Source organism: Fundulus heteroclitus, chromosome 24 (assembly GCF_011125445.2).
Source record: "Fundulus heteroclitus isolate FHET01 chromosome 24, MU-UCD_Fhet_4.1, whole genome shotgun sequence".
Lineage (NCBI taxonomy): Eukaryota > Metazoa > Chordata > Actinopteri > Cyprinodontiformes > Fundulidae > Fundulus > Fundulus heteroclitus.
In genome coordinates this window covers 5,777,470-5,796,971 of record NC_046384.1, presented here as the reverse complement: position 1 = coordinate 5,796,971, position 19,502 = coordinate 5,777,470, and the positions used below count along the sequence as shown (strand labels likewise).

Here is a 19,502-nt window from a genome sequence, read left to right as displayed (position 1 = left end):
AGTTTTACTTCCGTTTTGTTTTTATTCAATTAAAGGAGATTTTGGCACACAGCAAAAAAAATAAAAAATAACCCCACAACATGATGCTACCAACCCATATTTCACAGTTGGGATGGTGTTCTTAGGCTTGAAAGCTTCTGCCTCCAAATGTAACAATGGTCCTTAAGGCCAACCAGCTCAAGTTTAGTGGTGTTAGACCACAAGACATGTCTCCAAAAATGAATACCTTTGTCAATGTGAGGGTTTGCAAACGTTGTCTGGCTTTTACCTGTTTTTTGCTGCCAGAGTAGCCTTTCAGCCCATGTCAGTACAATACTTGTTTTGCTGTACATAATGAGACACTCTGACTAGCTTCAGCCAGCATCTTCACAAGGTGTTTTGCTTTTGTTCTTTGGTTTGTGTGCACATTTCAGGCCAATATACAGTCTCATTCTGGAGCGGTATGATGGCAGGACCTTCAGGCATTTAGAAATTACACCTAAGATGAGCCAGACTTTGCAAGTCCATAATTCTCGTCCTGATATCTTGGCTGATTTCTTTTGACCGTCCCATTAGAAAACATCATTTAGATAAGACCTCTTTAGCCAAAGCGGGAATGTTGTCCGAATAATGCAGTCAGTAAGGAAGGAAGTAGGAAAGGAGCCTATATGCTTCCCGTCATAGTTCCTTTAGCATAGTCCCTTACCGGTGCTAAGGAGCTATAAGGAATCCCACAATCCTTTGCATGACATGACGTATGACACAGCATAATGTTGCATATAGATGTTGTGAAGCCAGGAAAAGAGCAGCAGAAATACAACAACTTAAAACAGCTAAAAACATTAGTTGTGCAGAAGCAGCCAAGAAGGTTCTGGAAGGAAAAAGAATAATTCAAGAAGGTTCACAGATTCATCAGAGTGCAAGACCAGAGCAAAACCAAAGAGTTATGTCAGGACTGGATATTGCAGTGGATAAATTAATTCTATTTATGGCTTATGTTGTTAACTGTACTGATCAAGTGGAAGTAAACACGGAATTATTGTGAAAGGGGCAGAAAAATAATTTTCTGCAAAGGATCCTTCTTGGGAACTAATAAATAAAAAGCTTGAGACTGATGGTAAAACGGGGGGGGGGGGATATGATTCTCTTTCAGTGGAATACTAGGAGCTTAATAAGTAATGGCCAAGAGTTTAAAGGCTACATAAATTATTTGAAAAATAAACCCGATATTACTTGTGTGCAATAAACGTGGCTTAAAACAGAATTAGATTTTGTGATAAAGGGATATGATAGTATACGAAGGGACAGGGAAAAGGGAAGTGGGGGTGGATGTATAATCTTTATAAACCAGGGAGTTCAATATAGATTTCTAGGAAAAGGGAAAAAATTAGAATGGATAGCTGTAGAAAGTTGGATTAAAAATGGAAATATTAAAATATTACATTTTTATAATCCTTGTAAAAAACTTTGTTTCGAAGAAATGAGTGAATTGATTGAAAATATAAATGGAAAGGTCATTTATGTGTTGTGAAGACTTTAATGCTCACAGAACGCTTTGTGATAGTAGTAATGATTCTAATGGAGAGGTGATAGAAGAAATAATGGATATAACGAACTTGGTTTGTATTAATGATGGAAGTGATAACAAAATTTAGAATCAGAATCAGCAATAGATCTTACATTAGTGTCTAAGGATATTGCAGGAATCAGTAATTGGAAAGTTTTAAAAGATTTAACCATAGGAAGTGATCATTATCCAATACTAATAAAAGTGGGTTGTGAGGTAGGACAAAATTATATTGAAGGTATAGAAAGATGGGTTTTTGCAAATGCTCATTGGGAAAAATAAAAGAGAATTAATGATGAAGAAATGCAAAAGGTTGATATTAATTTGGATGTTGATAATATAAATGTTTCTGTTTGTGAAGCCATCTTAGTTACAGTTTGACAATCTATCCAAAGAAAAAAAGGAAGCGGGAAGAAGAAAATTGTTCCATGGTAGACAAAAGATTATGACTGTGCGATTAAATCTCAAAATAAAGTGTTTAGAATGTTAAAGAAAATTCAGAATTTTCCGTATTTTATTGAATATAAAAGGTCACAAGCTATAGTCAAAAGAACTGTAAAATGTGCAAAAAGAGTTTACTAGCAATCGTTTTGTGAGTCAGTTGGTAGAGAAACAAACATTTCAAATATCTGGGGGAATGATAACTTGCAAAGAAAATAAAATGGACATTTCATTATTTGCTGATGATGATAAATTGTTGGGTATATGGTTGAATGAACGGCTTACTTGGAAAGTTCATATTGAAATGATGATTGATAAATGCAAAAGAGTTATAAATGTTATGAGATGTTTGGTTGGGACTGAATGGAGAGCTGAGAGGAAAGCATTGAAATCCATTTAAACAGGTTAGATTAGGTCTGTCTTTGATTATGGATGTATTGCTTTTGGTTCAGCATCAGTTTTATTACTTAAAAAAATGGATATTGTTCAGCATCAAGCATTGAGACTATGCACAGGGGCCTTAAGAACAACACCAACATCAGCATTACAAATAGAAATGGGAGAAATGCCACTACAATTGAGGAGATTACAATTACTTTCCACTTACTGGTTTCAGTTAAAAAATCATTGTGAAATTCATGTAAGGAAATTTTAAAACCATGTTGGGAAAAAGGGAAGAAGAAATTAAATTCTTTTGGATGGATAGCAGATTCTAATATAACAGATCTTGAATTATCTCAAATAAATGTCAGTTAAACAGTTATTAGATCATTAATTCATCCATCTATGTTGCCTGAAATTGATACGGATTTAACTTTGTTGTATAAACGGAAATACAAAGAGGATATTTCAGATTCAAGTATGGTTCAAAAATAAATAAATGAAGAATATTATGGATATGTAAAAAATTTTACGGATGCTTCTAAAGATTCAAATAATCGGAATGGTGTTTCGTTTGTCCCCTCCCTGGGCTGCCACCTTACCGTGGTGGAGGGGTTTGAGTGTCCCAATGATCCTAGGAGCTATGCTGTCAGGGGCTTTAAGCCCCTAGTAGGGTCACCCAAGGCAGACAGGTCCTAGGTGAGGGACCAGACAAAGCGCAGCCCAAAATGCCCTTATGATGAGTACGATTATTGGACCTCGTGTTCCCTTGCCCGGACGCGGGTCACCGGGGCCCCACTCTGGAGCCAGGCCTGGAGGTGGGGCACGTTGGCGAGCGTCTGGTGGCCGGGCTTTTGCCCATGGAGCTCAGATTACCCACCCTTTTTGGAGTCCTTGGAAGGGGTACTGGAGAGTGCCCCTCCTGGGGACTCCCTCGTTTTGCTGGGGGACTTCAACGCTCACGTGGGCAATGACAGTGGGACCTGGAGGGGCGTGGTTGGGAGGAATGGCCCACCTGATCTGAACTCGAGTGGTGTTTTGTTGTTGGACTTCTGTGCTCGTCATGGATTGTCCATCACAAACACCATGTTCAAGCATAAGGGTGTCCATATGTGCTCTTGGCACCAGGACACCCTAGGTCGCAGTTCAATGATCGACTTTGTTGTCGTTTCATCTGACCTGCGGCCGCATGTCTTGGACACTCGGGTGAAGAGAGGGGCGGAGCTCTCCACCGACCACTACCTGGTGGTGAGTTGGCTCCGATGGCGGGGGAGGAAGCCGGTCCGACCGGGCAGGCCCAAACGTACTGTGAGGGTTTGCTGGGAACGTCTGGCGGAGTCCCCTGTGAGGCGGAGCTTTAACTCCCACCTCCGGGAGAACTTTAAACACGTCCCGAGGGAGGCGGGGGACATTGAGTCTGAATGGACCATGTTCCGCGCCTCTATTGTTGAGACGCCTAGTCGGAGCTGTGGCCGCAAGGTTGTCGGTGCATGTTGCAGCGGCAACCCTCGAACCCGCTGGTGGACACCAGCGATGAGGGAAGCCGTCAAGCTGAAGAAGGAGTCCTATTGGGCTTTTTTGGCCTGTGGGACTCCGGAAGCAGCTAATGTGAACCAGCAGTCAAAGCGGCAGGCGGCTCGGCTGGTTGCCGAGGCAAAAACTCGGGCGTGGGAAGAGTTCGGAGAGGCCATGGAGAAAGACTTCCGTACGGCTTCGAAGCGATTCTGGTCCACTATCCGGCGTCTCAGGAGGGGGAAGCAGTGCAGTACCAACACTGTTTACAGTGGGGGTGGTGTGCTGCTGACCTCGACTCGGGACGTTGTGTTTCGGTGGGCGGAATACTTCGAAGACCTCCTTAATCCCACCAACACGTCTTCCATTGCGGAAGCAGAGCCTGAGGACTCTGGGTCAGGTTCTCCCATCTCTGGTGCTGAGGTTGCCGAGGTTGTTAAAAAGCTCCTCGGTGGCAGGGCCCCGGGGGTGGATGAGATTCGCCTGGAGTACCTTAAGGCTCTGGATGTTGTGGGGCTGTGTTGGTTAACGCGGCTCTGCAACATTGCGTGGACATCGGGGGCAGTTCCCCTGGATTGGCCGACTGGGGTGGTGGTCCCCCTATTTAAAAAGGGGGACCGGAGGGTGTGTTCCAACTACAGAGGAATCACACTCTTAAGCCTCCCTGGTAAGGTCTATTCAGGGGTACTGGAAAGGAGGGTCCGTCGGATAGTCGAATCTCGGATTCAGGAAGAGCAGTGTGGTTTTCGTCCTGGCCGTGGAACACTGGACCAGCTCTATACCCTCAGCAGGATTCTGGAGGGGGCATGGGAGTTTGCCCAACCAGTCTACATGTGCTTTGTGGATCTGGAGAAGGCATTCGACCGTGTCCCCCGAAGGGGTTCTTTGGGGGGTACTCCGGGAGTATGGAGTACCGGGCCCTTTAATAAGGGCTGTCAGGTCTCTGTACGACCGGTGTCAGAGTCTGGTCCGCATTGCCGGCAGTAAGTCGGACTCGTTTCCGGTGAGAGTTGGACTCCGCCAAGGCTGCCCTTTGTCATCGATTCTGTTCATAACTTTTATGGACAGAATTTCTAGGTGCAGCCAAGGTGTTGAGGGGATCCGTTTTGGTGGCCTTAGGATTGCGTCTCTGCTATTCGCGGATGACGTGGTCCTATTGGCTTCATCAGGGCGTGATCTACAGCTCTCACTGGAGCGGTTCGCAGCCGAGTGCGAAGCGGCCGGGATGAAAATCAGTGCCTCCAAATCCGAGACCATGGTCTTGAACCGGAAAAGGGTAGAGTGCCTTCTCCGGGTTGGGGAGGATGTGCTGCCCCTAGTGGAGGAGTTCAAGTATCTTGGGGTCTTGTTCACGAATGAGGGGAGGATGGAGCGGGAGATCGACAGGCGGATTGGTGCAGCGTCTGCTGTGAAGCGGGCGCTGTACCGATCCGTTGTGGTGAAGAGAGAGCTGAGCCAAAAGGCGAAGCTCCCGATTTACCGGTCGATCTACGTTCCTACCCTCATCTATGGTCACGAGCTTTGGGTCGTGACAGATAGAACGAGATCCTGGATACAAGCGGCTGAAATGAGTTTTCTCCGTAGTGTCTGGGCTCTCCCTTAGAGATAGGGTGAGGAGCTCTGTCATCCGGGGAGGACTCAGAGTAGAGCCGCTGCTCCTCCACGTCGAGAGGAGCCAGTTGAGGTGGCTCGGGCATCTGGTTAGGATGCCTCCTGGACGCCTCCCTGGTGAGGTGTTCCGGGCACGTCCCACCGGGAGGAGGCCCAGGAGAAGACCCAGGACACGCTGGAGGGATTATGTCTCCCGGCTGGCCTGGGAACGCCTTGGGATTCCTCCTGAGGAGCTGGCCCAAGTGGCCGGGGAGAGGGACGTCTGGGCCTCCCTACTGAAGCTGCTACCCCCGCGACCCGACCCCGGATAAGCGGAAGAAGACGGACGGACGGACGGACGGCACAAGTATTTGAAGTGATAACTGTCCAGTAATATTTTCAATAAATGTAAAAATAGATACATAAGAAAGGCCTATTCATAAGAAATAAAGTTAATGTTTGAAAAAGCTCATTGGGAAAATTTTAAAGAAATATGCAACATATCAGCAGAATCAATTACAATGAAGGCAGATAATGAGGAATGTACTTCTGACGTCACTCATCTAATTTTAAATGCAGCATTAAATAGTATACCGTATAAGTCAGTCTGAGGAAAACAGAAAACAGTGCCTTGGTGGAATGATGAATGTACAAAAGCAATTAAAAAATGAAATAGAGCAAGGCCTGAAGAGTTATTAAGAGTAGTAAACGGAACGCATGGAGGAATTATTGTTCTACTATAGGAGGAAAAGTTAAAATAGGAGAGGCTTGATCAATGTTAAAGAAAATGAGTGGGAAGAAAGTATTTGTTAAACTGTCAGTTTTATAGGATGAAGGAATAATTGCAATAACAAAGCTAATGTTTTAGGAAAGAAATTTGCTAGTGTGCATAGTGGTGATCATTTAGATAATATTCATAGAAACATATGGAGAAGATTTTTGATGAAAACAGAGATGTATTTATTCCTAAAGAATGTGACGAAAATACATGAGATGACAGAAATCAATATGAATGAATTAAAAATAGTGTTGAAGGGAATTAGAAATAGTGCAGCAGGAGAAGATAAGTTAAGTTACATCATGTTTCACAAATTACCTGAGAAAGTACTTAAGATAATGTTACAATTACTTAATAAAATATAGAAAGAAGATAAATTTCCACATTGGATATGATTCATGCTACATTATCTGATAAGGTAGGTGGCAGTATGCACCTAAAAGTCATGGATGCAATCTGCCATTAAGTAAAAGAAGAAGAAGAAGAAGAAGACTTTTGACTTTTAACAAAACTTTAATTACAAAAGGCCAAACAATTAAACAATTGAGTTAAAACCAAGTGTCATTTACATAAAATTCTTAAATAAGAAGCTTGTTAAATTGAAGTTCTTTTCTTTCAGACACTTCACATAAAAATCTTTTTAAAACCCCACAACTGCATAAAATCCTCCATGTTCTGCGTGGCTCTGTGGAAGTGAAACTCCAGCCTAATTCTGGCTTTAACATTGCACTTCCACAGAGCCACAGCATCAAGGTGAGGTCCTCCCTGCAGTCTGTCTCTACGAGACAAATAAATAGCCATCTTTGCCTCACTGATTAAAAAGTTTAAAAGTCTGGCCTTTGCCTTATTACTTTTATTTTGGCACACTCCTCCAATAAATAAAGAAGTAGTAAAAACAGTGCCAAAAAGACTAAAAACATTTGTTAAAAAGCTAAAAATGGTCTTTAGTCTGTTACAGTCCATAAAAACATGAAAAACGTTCTCAGACAGACTGCAGAAAGGACACTCATTTAAAACAGCCCGATTAATAACGGATAAAAAAGAGTTTGTGGCGATGGCACCGTGTAAAATCCTCCATTGGAGATCACCAGTTCTCTTTTTAATTGGAGGCTTATATAAAGTCCTCCACTGGGGTGCTCTACCAGCAAGTTTATCAGTCCATATACAAACTGCGCGGTTCTCGAGGTGTCTTTGATTCATTGCTTTTAGAAGAAGAAGAAGAAGAAGAAGAAATTAGGAGGATTTAGTATTTGTAAATTAATATTATAGATGTAGATATATAGATATATAAATATGAATATCTTTAGGAATAGGGCCATTCTGACACACACTCCTCACCAGTTGGTGGCGGTAATGCACATCGAAAAGATGTTTGCCAACCGCCAATAAACTCAAGAAGAAGAAGAAGAAGAAGTAGAAGAAGAAGAAGACATTTCCGGTTCCATTGTTTCCATTCCCTCTTCCCAGCAGCACAGCCGCATTGATCCCTCCGGGTTCTTTGTCCTTGTTTTGCTGTGAGGCCAGAATTTGGAGTGTTGGTGAATCTGAAAGAGAGCAGCAGCTGCTGCAGATGATGAAGTCTGGAAAGAAGTCCAGCAGCTGGAGGCACAGCGGAGAAACTGGAGGGAAGCAGGAGCTCAAAGAGCGGCAGGACGCAGCAGAGGAGACACCAATGATGGGGGATGTTTTCCAGCCCAGAGTTCTGCTGCACCCATCAGGTTTGGAGATTTCCTTCTTCATGCTAACTGTGTGGATGGAGCTAAAGTTTAGGAGCCGTTTTCAGCAGCTGATGGATTCCTCCTCTTCATCAGAACTCGTTGCAGGGTTTCCCCCAGAAAACTGGCTAAGCCTGCAGCATATGATCAGCTAGCTAGCTTAGCATGTGGCACATGGGATGCTAATGCTAGGGTAGCATAGTAGCTACTAATGCTAGCTTAGCATGCATAGCAACATTTAGCATCAAGTTCTTCTTGTCTGTCTGCCTGGGAAAGTTCCTCCAAACAACCTTTTGGTTTATCTTGTCCAGAAAGGTGGTTGCATGTTTTATTCTGGCTGTTGGCTATGGAGGACCAATCCTGCCATCATTTAGACTACATACAGAAATTAATAAGAATAAGTATTCTTTTATTGTCTTGCAATGCAGGAAATTTGTGTGTCACAGTTGCAAACACATGGACAGTTACACACAGTTATTAGCAATGAGGCAAAATAGAGAAGAAGAAAAAGGAACAAACCTGTCTAATCCAAAGTGTTCTTGTTGAATGGTAGGGGAAAAACTGCGATAAATATATATTGTAGTGCAGCTTCATCCTAGCTAAGGCATGTGCAACTTACCTTAGCATTTGAGAACAGTGTAAACAGTTAATGATCGAATGAGAACCTGTGCAACGATTAGCAAGACGTAAACGGTTATCTTCGCATCTGGGAACAATGAAAGAACTGTAAGCTGTTTAAAGTTGAATTCCTTTTTAAACCACACACATGCAACTTTTGTGGATTTGACTGTAACTTGTTGCAATGAATTTCAAAGATTTCTTTACCTCGCAAGATAATCTTTGGGTCATCCTCACTGATAACATTCTGGGCATCACTTGTTTCAATCAAACACAAACGACAAAAGTAACGTCCACTGAACGACTCGATAACATCCATGATCCCATGTATGCCTAAATTATCGCCTGTGATTTGGGAAATTGTGCCGCGGACATTCACAGCTGAATATGGCAAACTAATTCCATGACTCTCCAACACTTTGATGTCATCAATTATTAGATATGATTGTAATGTTGTGCAGCTTCAAATTAAATATGACATAATTTGTGAATCTCAGAAAATGCATTTCCAATACAGTGAAGTTATATTCAGGAGACTTAGAGAAGGTGGGGTCTGTTTTAAATGTGGCTTCCTTCAATACAGACCTAAAATGCAGGGGAAAATAATGGTTTGTGTTCATATTCCGGCCCTCTGAGGACTTTTACGGCCATCGAATTCATTTATACTGTAAAACACTGTGTGCCAGCATACCATCACTCTCTGGGTGCCTCTCAGCTTCTTTTAACAGACGACGCAGATCAGTTGATTGAGTCAGCTGGGTGGCCTCCTTGATGATCTTCGGCTTGAATGTTGTGTCCCACTTGTTCAACAACTTGGAACTTTTTTCAGCACCAAACAGCAGGTTGAAGTCTTGATTTACCTGTTAATCACATATATGACAACATTGAACCAGTGTTAAAACTCTGACAATTTGAACTTTTAATTCTAAATGTCTTTGGTGGACAACACAAACAAGATAATTTGTGAGGCTGCTCCAAGAATTCTGAAAGGGGCTGTATTATAAGGAAAGTAATGTTCTACTCACAAGTCCTTTGACATCCAGGAAACGTGGGAATGTTTTGAAGACATGAGCGCTTCTTTCTGGGTCATGCACCAAGTCCTGACGATATTGAAACGTCATCTTCATTTTCTCCAGCACACTTGCCTCTTCAGGAATAAGAAACAAAATGGCTTCTCTGCAGTCGTCACCATCAAGCTGCCCAGGCAGTGTTGTCACTTGTCTTCTCCGTTTTGGCCCTTGGTTTTTAGGCAATGATGGCACCTTTGCTGGCCTCTTAGCTGTAGTCCTGCTCATTGTCTTCAGACGCCACGCCAAATATCCAGTACCTTTCTGTGCATCATAAAAATGCTCCTACAACAAATGAAAGAACATCAAAATAGTGTTACGTCTCGCACAGCAAATGGAAACAAAAGTAAAAATCACCTATATAAGTCAGGCTATTATAGCTATGACTAAAATATGAAATATATGCAATAATAACCATCCTAGCGGTCACATTAGCCACCTTCCAATGTAATTTTTTCTACTGACTCCTAAAAATCAATGCAAAACTTACATATCCTTTTGGTGAGAAGGGATCCTTAAGTGCAGGAAAAAGTGAAATGATGTCCAGCGCATACTTCTCCTTCTGTTGACGGGAGGGAATCCGACTGTAGCGGCAAGACAAAAAATTCACTTCACTCTCTGACAGGCAGGAGAATATATTTTGCACAAATCTAAACTCATGTCAAAGTTCAATTGCTAGGTCTTACCCATGTCTCTCAGTCATATCACTTGCCAGTATGTTGACAAGCTGCCTCCTAGTGCGGTGCTTCAGCGTGTTTTCGGATTTATACTCTTCAAGAATGTCCTGTCCTCCAGATTTCCGAAGCAAGGCATTTTTGACCATCTGCTTACACAAAACACACAAAAGTAATCATCATCATTATTAAACATAATTAAGCATGTAAGTGTCATGCATCACACGATACATTTGAGTGGTTTTCCTGCTCCATTTGTAGGTGAGAAACAAATGCTTGATCATACTATTGGGGAGTATTAGTATGGATAGAAACTTTGCCTATGTCTTTGCCACAGAAATGAGGTATGTTTACAAACAACACATGACTTTTTCCTTAAAATGTTACCTCTTTTGTGGTCTCTCACAGGGGAGCCTTCTCCACAGATGGGCTTCCTTCTTTGTTCAGTCTACTACAACCTGTAGAAATGCTCTTTTCTCTTACGTCGCTGTCGCTTGATAAGGACAAGGTATCTGTGAGAGAAGATGCAGTATCAGAAGTAGAAGGCGTTGAGTGGTCTAAAGGAAAGAAATATGTACAGCACATCCTTTGATTAATATATGACTGTGGTAGTATCCGTTTTGACATGGGCTTTTGTGGTAACATGTAATGTTGTGAAAGACAAGTAGCTATTAGTGTTTTTAATGTTCATGGAAAGTTCCAATTTGGCAATGGGCAGAATAAATGCTAAGCTGACTCTGGCAATTATACATTCCATACCTATAACCAATTTTAATAGTGTGCATTGATCACAATGCAAAGGAGTACAGCATATATAGCTTACTTTCACACTGTCACACTGCCAGGTGTACCAAAGAGCGAAAATATTACGTACATATGTACAGTAGGTCTTAAAAGTCTACACCCCTCTTCAAATTCCAGGATTTTGTTATGTAAAGAAAATGACAGAAAAACAAATAAATTCACAGATTTTTCCACCTTTTAATCTGAACTATTAACCTGAACAATGCAGTTCATCTGCATCTTCACCTTCCTAACAGAGGGTCAAAAGTTCTGTGCCACTACCACGGCCTTTGTCAAAATATTCATTATTCCATCCTCCCCAATTAAGGCCCAAGTTATAGCTGAATAAAAACAGCACAAAAGCACAATACTGCCACCACTTTAGGTATGGTGTTATTAGGGTGATGTTTTGCCCCAAACATACCCTTTGGAATTATGTCCAAAAAGTTCAACCTGTGGAGTACATTTTACAGAAAGACAACTGTAATCTCCCAGATGCATGTGGGAACATGTGTTATGATCTGATGAAACCCCGGTTTAGCTTTTTTTTTTTTTTTTTTTTTTTTTTTTTTTATGTTGGCGAGACATTACCGCGGCGGCTGCGGCTTGGCGAGGCGGCGGCGGTTTTTCCACTTTTCGTTGTGTTCGCCTGTCTGCTAAGCTCAAAACAACCGCGCCTGGCTTGATGGAGAAACCAGAACAGCTGAGCATCTTTACGACAGTGCACTTTTACTTTCGCCCTCTGGGGGGAGCCTCGCTGGAAAATCAACCCCGGTTGCATAGTATACCTTTAAAGACCTGCAGGTACATTTACTTCTTCCCATGTTATGGAGGAGGAACAGATTATTTCAGTTTACAGAAAAACTGTTACCCCCGTTTAATTTTTGCAAATAAAGAGTAAATATGACCAAATCAACAGGATTTGTTGTTGATGGTGAGAGGAATAAGCACATTTCAAGACCTGCAGGTACATTTACTTCTTCCCATGTTATGGAGGAGGAACAGATTATTTCAGGGAGCTGAAACATCCATTTTCTCCTCTCCTCCTCCCACATCTTTGGGAAATAAAGAGCAACTGTTTCCAATTTCTCTAAAATTGATATGTGTGATATGTTATACTAGAAATGTCCTTAATCCAGTAATATTTCATATTTTACATTAGAAGGGGATTAACCAGAAATTCTAATTTGTGTGCCCTGCTATCAGCCAGTTTCCATCCTCTTATATCAGCAATGAAAAATTAAAAATACACTACGTGTTGGAAATCTGTTTGGTGACGTTTATTTCTGTCAGGCTGAAGGGACAAAAGTTGGAGAAATACCGATTCTCTTGGCGTTTAAAAAAACAACACAAAACAGCGCAAGAAGACCTCGTTAATGTATTCATTTTATAAATTTGTAAAAGGAGAAACCGATTAAACTGAATGTTACAAAGTTGACATGATTATATGAGCTGTTTTTACCGAAAAATGATCAGGAGCGCCTTGAAAATAGTCAGATCCGCCTCTCTGGCTGCAATGCGCGCTCCCGACACAGGGGGAACAGATTTCACAGGGAAACAGAATTTTGCACAAGATTTACAGTAGTAGTCTGCTACACACACACTACTGCTGACTTCTACTAAGTATGTCAAGATATATACAGATGCGTGCATTGTTCGATACATAGACACATGCAAAAAGAAATTGGCGGAGGTAACGGGTGCATTTTCAAATGCCTTGATGTTCGCTGCTAACAATAGGGGGTTTTCACTGACGTCACTGGCCAACTTCCGGTCCGCCATATTGGGTGGTACACTTCCTTATCTCTAGTTGTCGTACTCGTATTATCGTATCGCGAATGGATAAGTACGCCAGCGGGCTAGAGCGACCAGATAAGGACGTATATCTGAGGAAATGTTCCGTGATCGACCATATGGACCCCTATCCCCTCCACGGTGCCTTGTTTAGCCGTAATCCAGATGATTGGCCAAATGTAGAGCACGGCGACATAGTGCATTACCTGGTGTTCGGTGAAAACCCTCTGCACACTCTTGAGGAAATGAGAGCTTACAAAGGTCTAGAGGCTCACAACCAGTTCACATCTGGTTATGTACATCAAGGAAATCGCCATCATACGTGGACGGGTGAGTTTTAATAAGATGGTAAAAATGTAAACAATCCGACGCAAATGCGTCGCATGCTTCTGCGGTGGCTGACGGCCGGCGGTGCGCGAAGGCGCTTGGCTGCAGGGCCGATCGACGCCGCTCGCGGCGTTAATTATTTAAGCAGAACAATGACCAGTGCAAAATTAAGTTGTATTTACCGTATTGGCGCCGGTAGGAGCTGCAGATCATAAAGCCAGCAAACAGTGGGAACACAGTAACTCGTTCAAAGGTAAGCTGCGCTCAGACGGGCTCTGGCACCTGCTAACCGTTAGCGCTAACAACCACTCACGCATGTAATGTACTTTTATCTAGCTGCTATGTGTTTCAAAGGTTTAGAACACACTCTCATTGACATCGGGATACTGTGGAAAGTTATGTTCGGTCGACTTACAGCCGCGATCCAAGCGAGCCGACGACTCTTTGTTATCTCTGACAGTTGTTCTCCGTGGTTGCGCCTCCAGGCAGGAAAGCGGTGGAAAGTTAACCCATTTTCTATGTTTTTCCCATGGCGATCATGTGTTGCGCTGTTACAGCCCACAACACAGCAACGGTTTACCATGGTTGAAATCAAGTTAAGGTGAAATTAATCAAATTAAAACACAGCTGAGAGAGGGAATACAGTATGCGGTAGTCATAGGCAGTAGAGGCGGCGGAGGCAGTCAACATGGCAGCCGCGGAAAGTAATAAGTCATAACGCCCAAGCCCTATTATTAATATATTCTTCTTACATGTTTTAAATACTTAACAGTTAATTACCTGTGACAAAGTGAGCACCGCAGACTCTGGCGTATTCCAGCTTAACACCGTCCAAATCGGACCTGGATATCCGTGTCAGCCGTAGGTGACGGCGTTGTTCAGAGAGCTGTTTTGTTTTTTCACACTGATTCACTATTACGGCTGGTAGGCGATAGAGCGTTGATCTCCACCTCCACGGGCCGTGCAACCAACCATTAAACACGTTTTCCCCATTGTTCACTTCCAATACTGCCTAAGGCGTCATACAATGCAGGTCAACAGTGCGAAACGACTGCCACCCAATATGGAGGACGCGCTGAGTAGTCACGTGAGCGTGACGTCAGCTGAAAACCCCCTATTAGTACACTTTCACGAATGGGATTGCTTTCCCCGCCTAGCCTACACTGCCGCCCACAGTTAGCAAAGTTAAGGCACTGTTGGCAGATATTAATGCCAGAGGCGGTTTAAGGAGCAATACAGATTCGCTGGTGTCTGCTAGAACTAAGTACCTAGTTAAATTATATAACTAAATTAGTTCTAAGTTATTTTGGAGAACGGAAACAGAATGAAATGTCCATGTCAGACTAGCATAGGCTATACAACGTGCGCGCGATATCCTAACAGCTTCCTGGCCACCCGTTCGATTCCACAAAATACATTTCATTTGTCACAGAAAAGAAAACATTTGGGACATTGGGATTAGGTTACTATATATTACGTATTTATTTATGCTATGCAAATTCTTGGTTCGTCTACCAACTAGTTGTTAGACTACATAGCCTAGCCGAAACACAAAGTTTGTAGTTGGCCAGTTTACACACACAGCAGGCTGATGTGCCTATTTGAAACTTTCTTGGAAACACAACTAACGTCACATTAATATATTAAGATTCTTACCTTTTTAAGCAATCATCTATTTTACAGGTAGAAAAGAGCGGCAAGATGTCCGTCGTCCAAAAGGAAGAATGATTGTGGGGGACCAGTTGATGGGGACTTTAAATCAAGGACCCCCCCCCCCTCCATTAAAATACAATTCTATTCTGTTACCTCTCCTATAAATATTTTGTTTTGTTATTAAACAAACTGTGTTATGTTAAGCTGAACGTTCATATATACTATCTAGGTAACGATTCTGGCTGAGAGTGAAATGAGTTAAAAAATGGATTAGTTTTGAACAGGCGCTTAGGGCAGCCCTGGGTCCTAAATTTCTGTTGGAGAACGTAAACTCATTAGAAAAAGAACAGCCATAGTGTGACGCACGTCTTATGTATGAATGTTGTTGGCATTTTCAGGTAAGCAAAAGTAATGGAAAAGTTACCAAAAGGCACTGTATGTTTGACATAAAATTTCTGTTGGAGAACGTAAACTCATTAGAAAAAGAACAGCCATAGTGTGACGCACGTCTTATGTATGAATGTTGTTGGCATTTTCAGAGAGAAGTAAAGTAAAAGAAAATTCACAACCACCGCATGTCTCAACATTAATTTGTTCGAGTGTGCAACATGATGAAAGAACCGGATATGGAATGTCACTCTCAGTCAGTGTTAGGCAGTTAACTCTTTGAAACAACAGTGCACAGAGCTTTTTAAGCACTCTGTGTTAATGTAACACCACAATTAACACACAGTGACTCCTGTTAACACCAGAACAATTAACACCAGTAAAATCAACTCAAAACAACTCTTCCAATTTTGCTGTGTAGCTTAACAAACATGCTACTATTCCCCCCTCCTTGTGCCACTGGCAGAATGTGTGAGAAATGGAAGAATTTGTCACAAGAAATGCAGGCGATTGGTATGCTTGACGATGGATAAAACTTTTGCAGACAGTCCCCGTGGCTCATGGACTGTGCTCGGCTGCAGGAAAAAACTAAAGGGGGGCTTTCTATTTTTTTATAGGGTGCAGACTTATTGAGCAAACATTTTATTTGCTTCGGGCTGAACAGGGGTTCTGTGACCACTCCTACAGTGCTGCAAAAAAATCTCAATAAAATCCTAAAATAAAAAGTGTTTCCCATCCGGCTTATTTTGAACGCATTAGGCTGGAAAAATAGCTTTGGGTGGGATAACATTTTCACATCATCTGGTGAGTTTTTAGAAGGAATTAATCAGAAAATGATATCAAAATACCGTAGTTGTCATGTTGTGGCAGAATACTCAAAACTTCTACATTTAAATAAAATGACATCTTCTTGCTCTCATTTTATTACCTTATTTTTCGAACTATAAAGGACACTTAAAGTCCTTACTTTTTTTCAAAAATTGATGGTGCGCCTTATAATCTGGTGTGCTGTATATTTGGACATAGACACATTAAGCACATTGGACAAAGCCTAACATTTTGTTTTAAAAGCATGGCTGAAAAGTTCAATATTGTGTCATCAGCACTTTAATGTAAAAAATGTAGTTCAATGAAGAACTGAGTTTTTGCAGCGGTTATAACAGTCATATCATTTTTTTATGTGTTTTACTGTTCTGCATGTTCTGTCAAAGAATTTAATCTAACAACATTCCCTAAATATATCTTAAAGTGTGCCTCAGTTCTGGCTAAGATCAAAATGTTTTCTAATGTGCAAAATATGTTTACATGTTTCCTGCAGATGTTAAGGAGAAGGTGATTGTTAAAGAAGAAGCTTCTTTAGACCACAAACCTTGTGCCCACCTGCATGACCCAGACCAAATTAAAGGCAGAGAGCTTCCAGAAGAGAATGATGGAAGAGAATCCATCAAGATACAAGATCATGGAGATGCTTCCATTTCTTCAGAGGCTGAAGACACTGAGGAGGATGAAGAAGACAGTGATGTAGGACACCCTCTCTCTGAGCTGAAACGCTTATCAGACTCAGGATATAAGAAATGTTCTACAGAGAAGAATAAATGTAGGAAAGGCCACACAGGAGTTGCGCTTAGCTGCAAAGACTGTGGCAAAACATTTATGGGAAAATCAGCTTTAAACAGACACATGAGAATACACACAGGAGAGAAGCCTTTCTGTTGTGATCTATGTGGACAAAGCTTTAGTCGAAAAGAAACTTTAAACAGACACATGAGAATCCATACAGGACAGAAGCCTTTTTGTTGTGATCTATGTGGACAAAGCTTTAGTCTCAAACTTGTTTTAAACACACACATGAGAATCCATACAGGAGAGAAGCCTTTCTGTTGTGATCTATGTGGACAAAGCTTTAGTCAAAAACCACCTTTAAACAGACACATGAGAATCCATACAGGACAGAAGCCTTTCTGTTGTGATCTATGTGGAAAAAGATTTAGACACAAATCTAGTTTAAACAAACACATGAGAATCCATACAGGACAGAAGGCTTACTGTTGTGATCTATGTGGACAAAGCTTTAGTCGAAAAGGAACGTTAAACATACACATGAAAATCCATACAGGACAGAAGCCTTTCTGTTGTGATCTATGTGGACAAAGCTTTAGTCTAAAAGGAAATTTAAACAGACACATGAGAATCCATACAGGACAGAAGCCTTTCTGTTGTGATCTATGTGAACAAAGCTTTAGTCAAAAATCATATTTAAACACACACATGAAAATCCATACAGGAAGGAAGCCTTTCTGTTGTGATCTATGTGGAAAGAGATTTAGAGACAAATCTAGTTTAAAGATACACATGCAAATCCATACAGGACAGAAGCCTTTCTGTTGTGATCTATGTGGACAAAGATTTAGCCACAAATCAAATTTAAACTTGCATATGAGAATCCATACCGGACAGAAGACTTTCTGTTGTGATCTATGTGGACAAAGATTTAGCCACAAATCAAGTTTAAACACACACATGAGAATCCATACAGGACAGAAGCCTTTCTGTTGTGATCTATGTGGTAAAAGATTTAGACACAAATCTAGTTTAAACACACACATGATAATCCATACAGGACAGAAGCCTTTCTATTGTGATCTATGTGGTAAAAGATTTAGACACAAATCTAGTTTAAACATACACAAAATTGACCATACAATGCATGACAAGGCAAGCTTTTTTGTATAGCACATTTCAGTACATGGACAATGCAAAGGGCTTTAAATGAATAAATGTAGGAAAATAAAAGCAGAAACAAATTGGACTACAAAGAACACTATCTCTCTGAGCTGAAACACTTTTCAGACTCTGGATATAAGAAATGTTCTATAAGAAGGAATGTAAGAAAGGCCAGACAGGAGAGAAGCTTTTCTGTTGTGATCTATGTGGAAAAAGATTTAGCTGCAAATTAATGTTAAACAGTCACATGAAAATCCAAACAGGACAGAAGCCTTTCTATTGTGATCTGTGTGGACAAAGATTTAACAAAAAAGGAACTTTAAAGACACAAAGGAAAATCCACACTGGACAGGAGAATTTTTCTTGTTGGTCTATGTGGACAAAGATCTAGCCACAAATCTAATTTAAACAGACACATGAAAAACCATACCAAGTTTTATGTATAGCACATTTCAGTACAAACACAACGCAAGTGAAACTAAGAGGAAATATTAATGATTTTATAAACAATTGGACTTCAAATTTAAACTAATAGCAGTGATGACCGGCTGAAAGAGTAGAGTTGAAGCGTGGATATAATCCATCAATCCACGCGTTATAGCCACCCACTGTGTCCTGCATCATCAGGCACTAGCTTCCAAAGACATGGACCCAGATCTTCTGTTCTGAACACAGCTATCACTGCAGTTAACTTTGTGAAATCCAGAGCTTTGCAATCACGGCTTTTAGGTCAACTTTTCCCCAAATCTGGATGCTGAACATGACACTGCTTTATCACCTGGAGGTGTGATGGTTGTCTCGTGGGAAAGTGTTGCAGAGTCTTTGAGCTCGTTTACAAGTGGAAGATGATCTTAGAGTTTGTCATCCATGCCTCCAAGAATAAACTGTGTGGAGAGAGACAGTCTCATCCTTCACACTAATTGTCCAGTGTTTATTGATATCATTGATGAGTGACTTGACTGTGTGTAACAAAGCCTAAAGCAGATATTCATAAGAATGTTTTTGGTTTTCTACCAACAGTTTAAGATGTTTGTTGTGCTAAAGCTGAACAATTTAAGAGTCTTTAATCTGATAAATGGACCAAATAGGATTCACTGGATTTTCTTTCAGTCTTCTCAAAACTTATTTTCTTGGAAGCTTGAATTTGTTATATGTGAAGAAAACATCCTGTGAAAGTATACCTTGAATAAATGTCTTCTGAATATCAAGTCTTAAAATCTTTATTTTTATTCCTTCAGCATATTAGTTAGTGATCGATCACCCCAGGTTTTTGTGGGCAGATGCTGATTATTTTGACATCAGTGTATCCTCTATGTGCTGCCTATTTTTTGGGCCTATTATTGAAGACCATATTGCCTTTTATTTTTTTACATGATAAAAATGACACTTATAAAAAAAAAAGCAAAACTCTTAATTTTAATAAATAAACATTAACAAATCAAACAAAACATGGACAGTGGATAGCAAATGGAGAGAGCAGCAAATTTCTGAGTTCTTTATATATATAACGTA

General features: G+C 41.1%; 1 protein-coding gene across 1 annotated transcript; it reads left to right on the top strand.

Annotated features, from left to right (window-relative positions):
• Nucleotides 1–17,099: 17,099 nt before the first annotated feature.
• LOC118557738 (gastrula zinc finger protein XlCGF8.2DB-like) lies at nt 17,100–19,194 on the top strand. Its single transcript, XM_036128018.1, has one exon. The coding sequence runs from the start codon at nt 17,115–17,117 to the stop codon at nt 17,997–17,999; it is 885 nt and encodes a 294-aa protein (XP_035983911.1). The 5' UTR covers nt 17,100–17,114; the 3' UTR covers nt 18,000–19,194.
• The last annotated feature ends 308 nt before the right edge of the window (nt 19,195–19,502 follow it).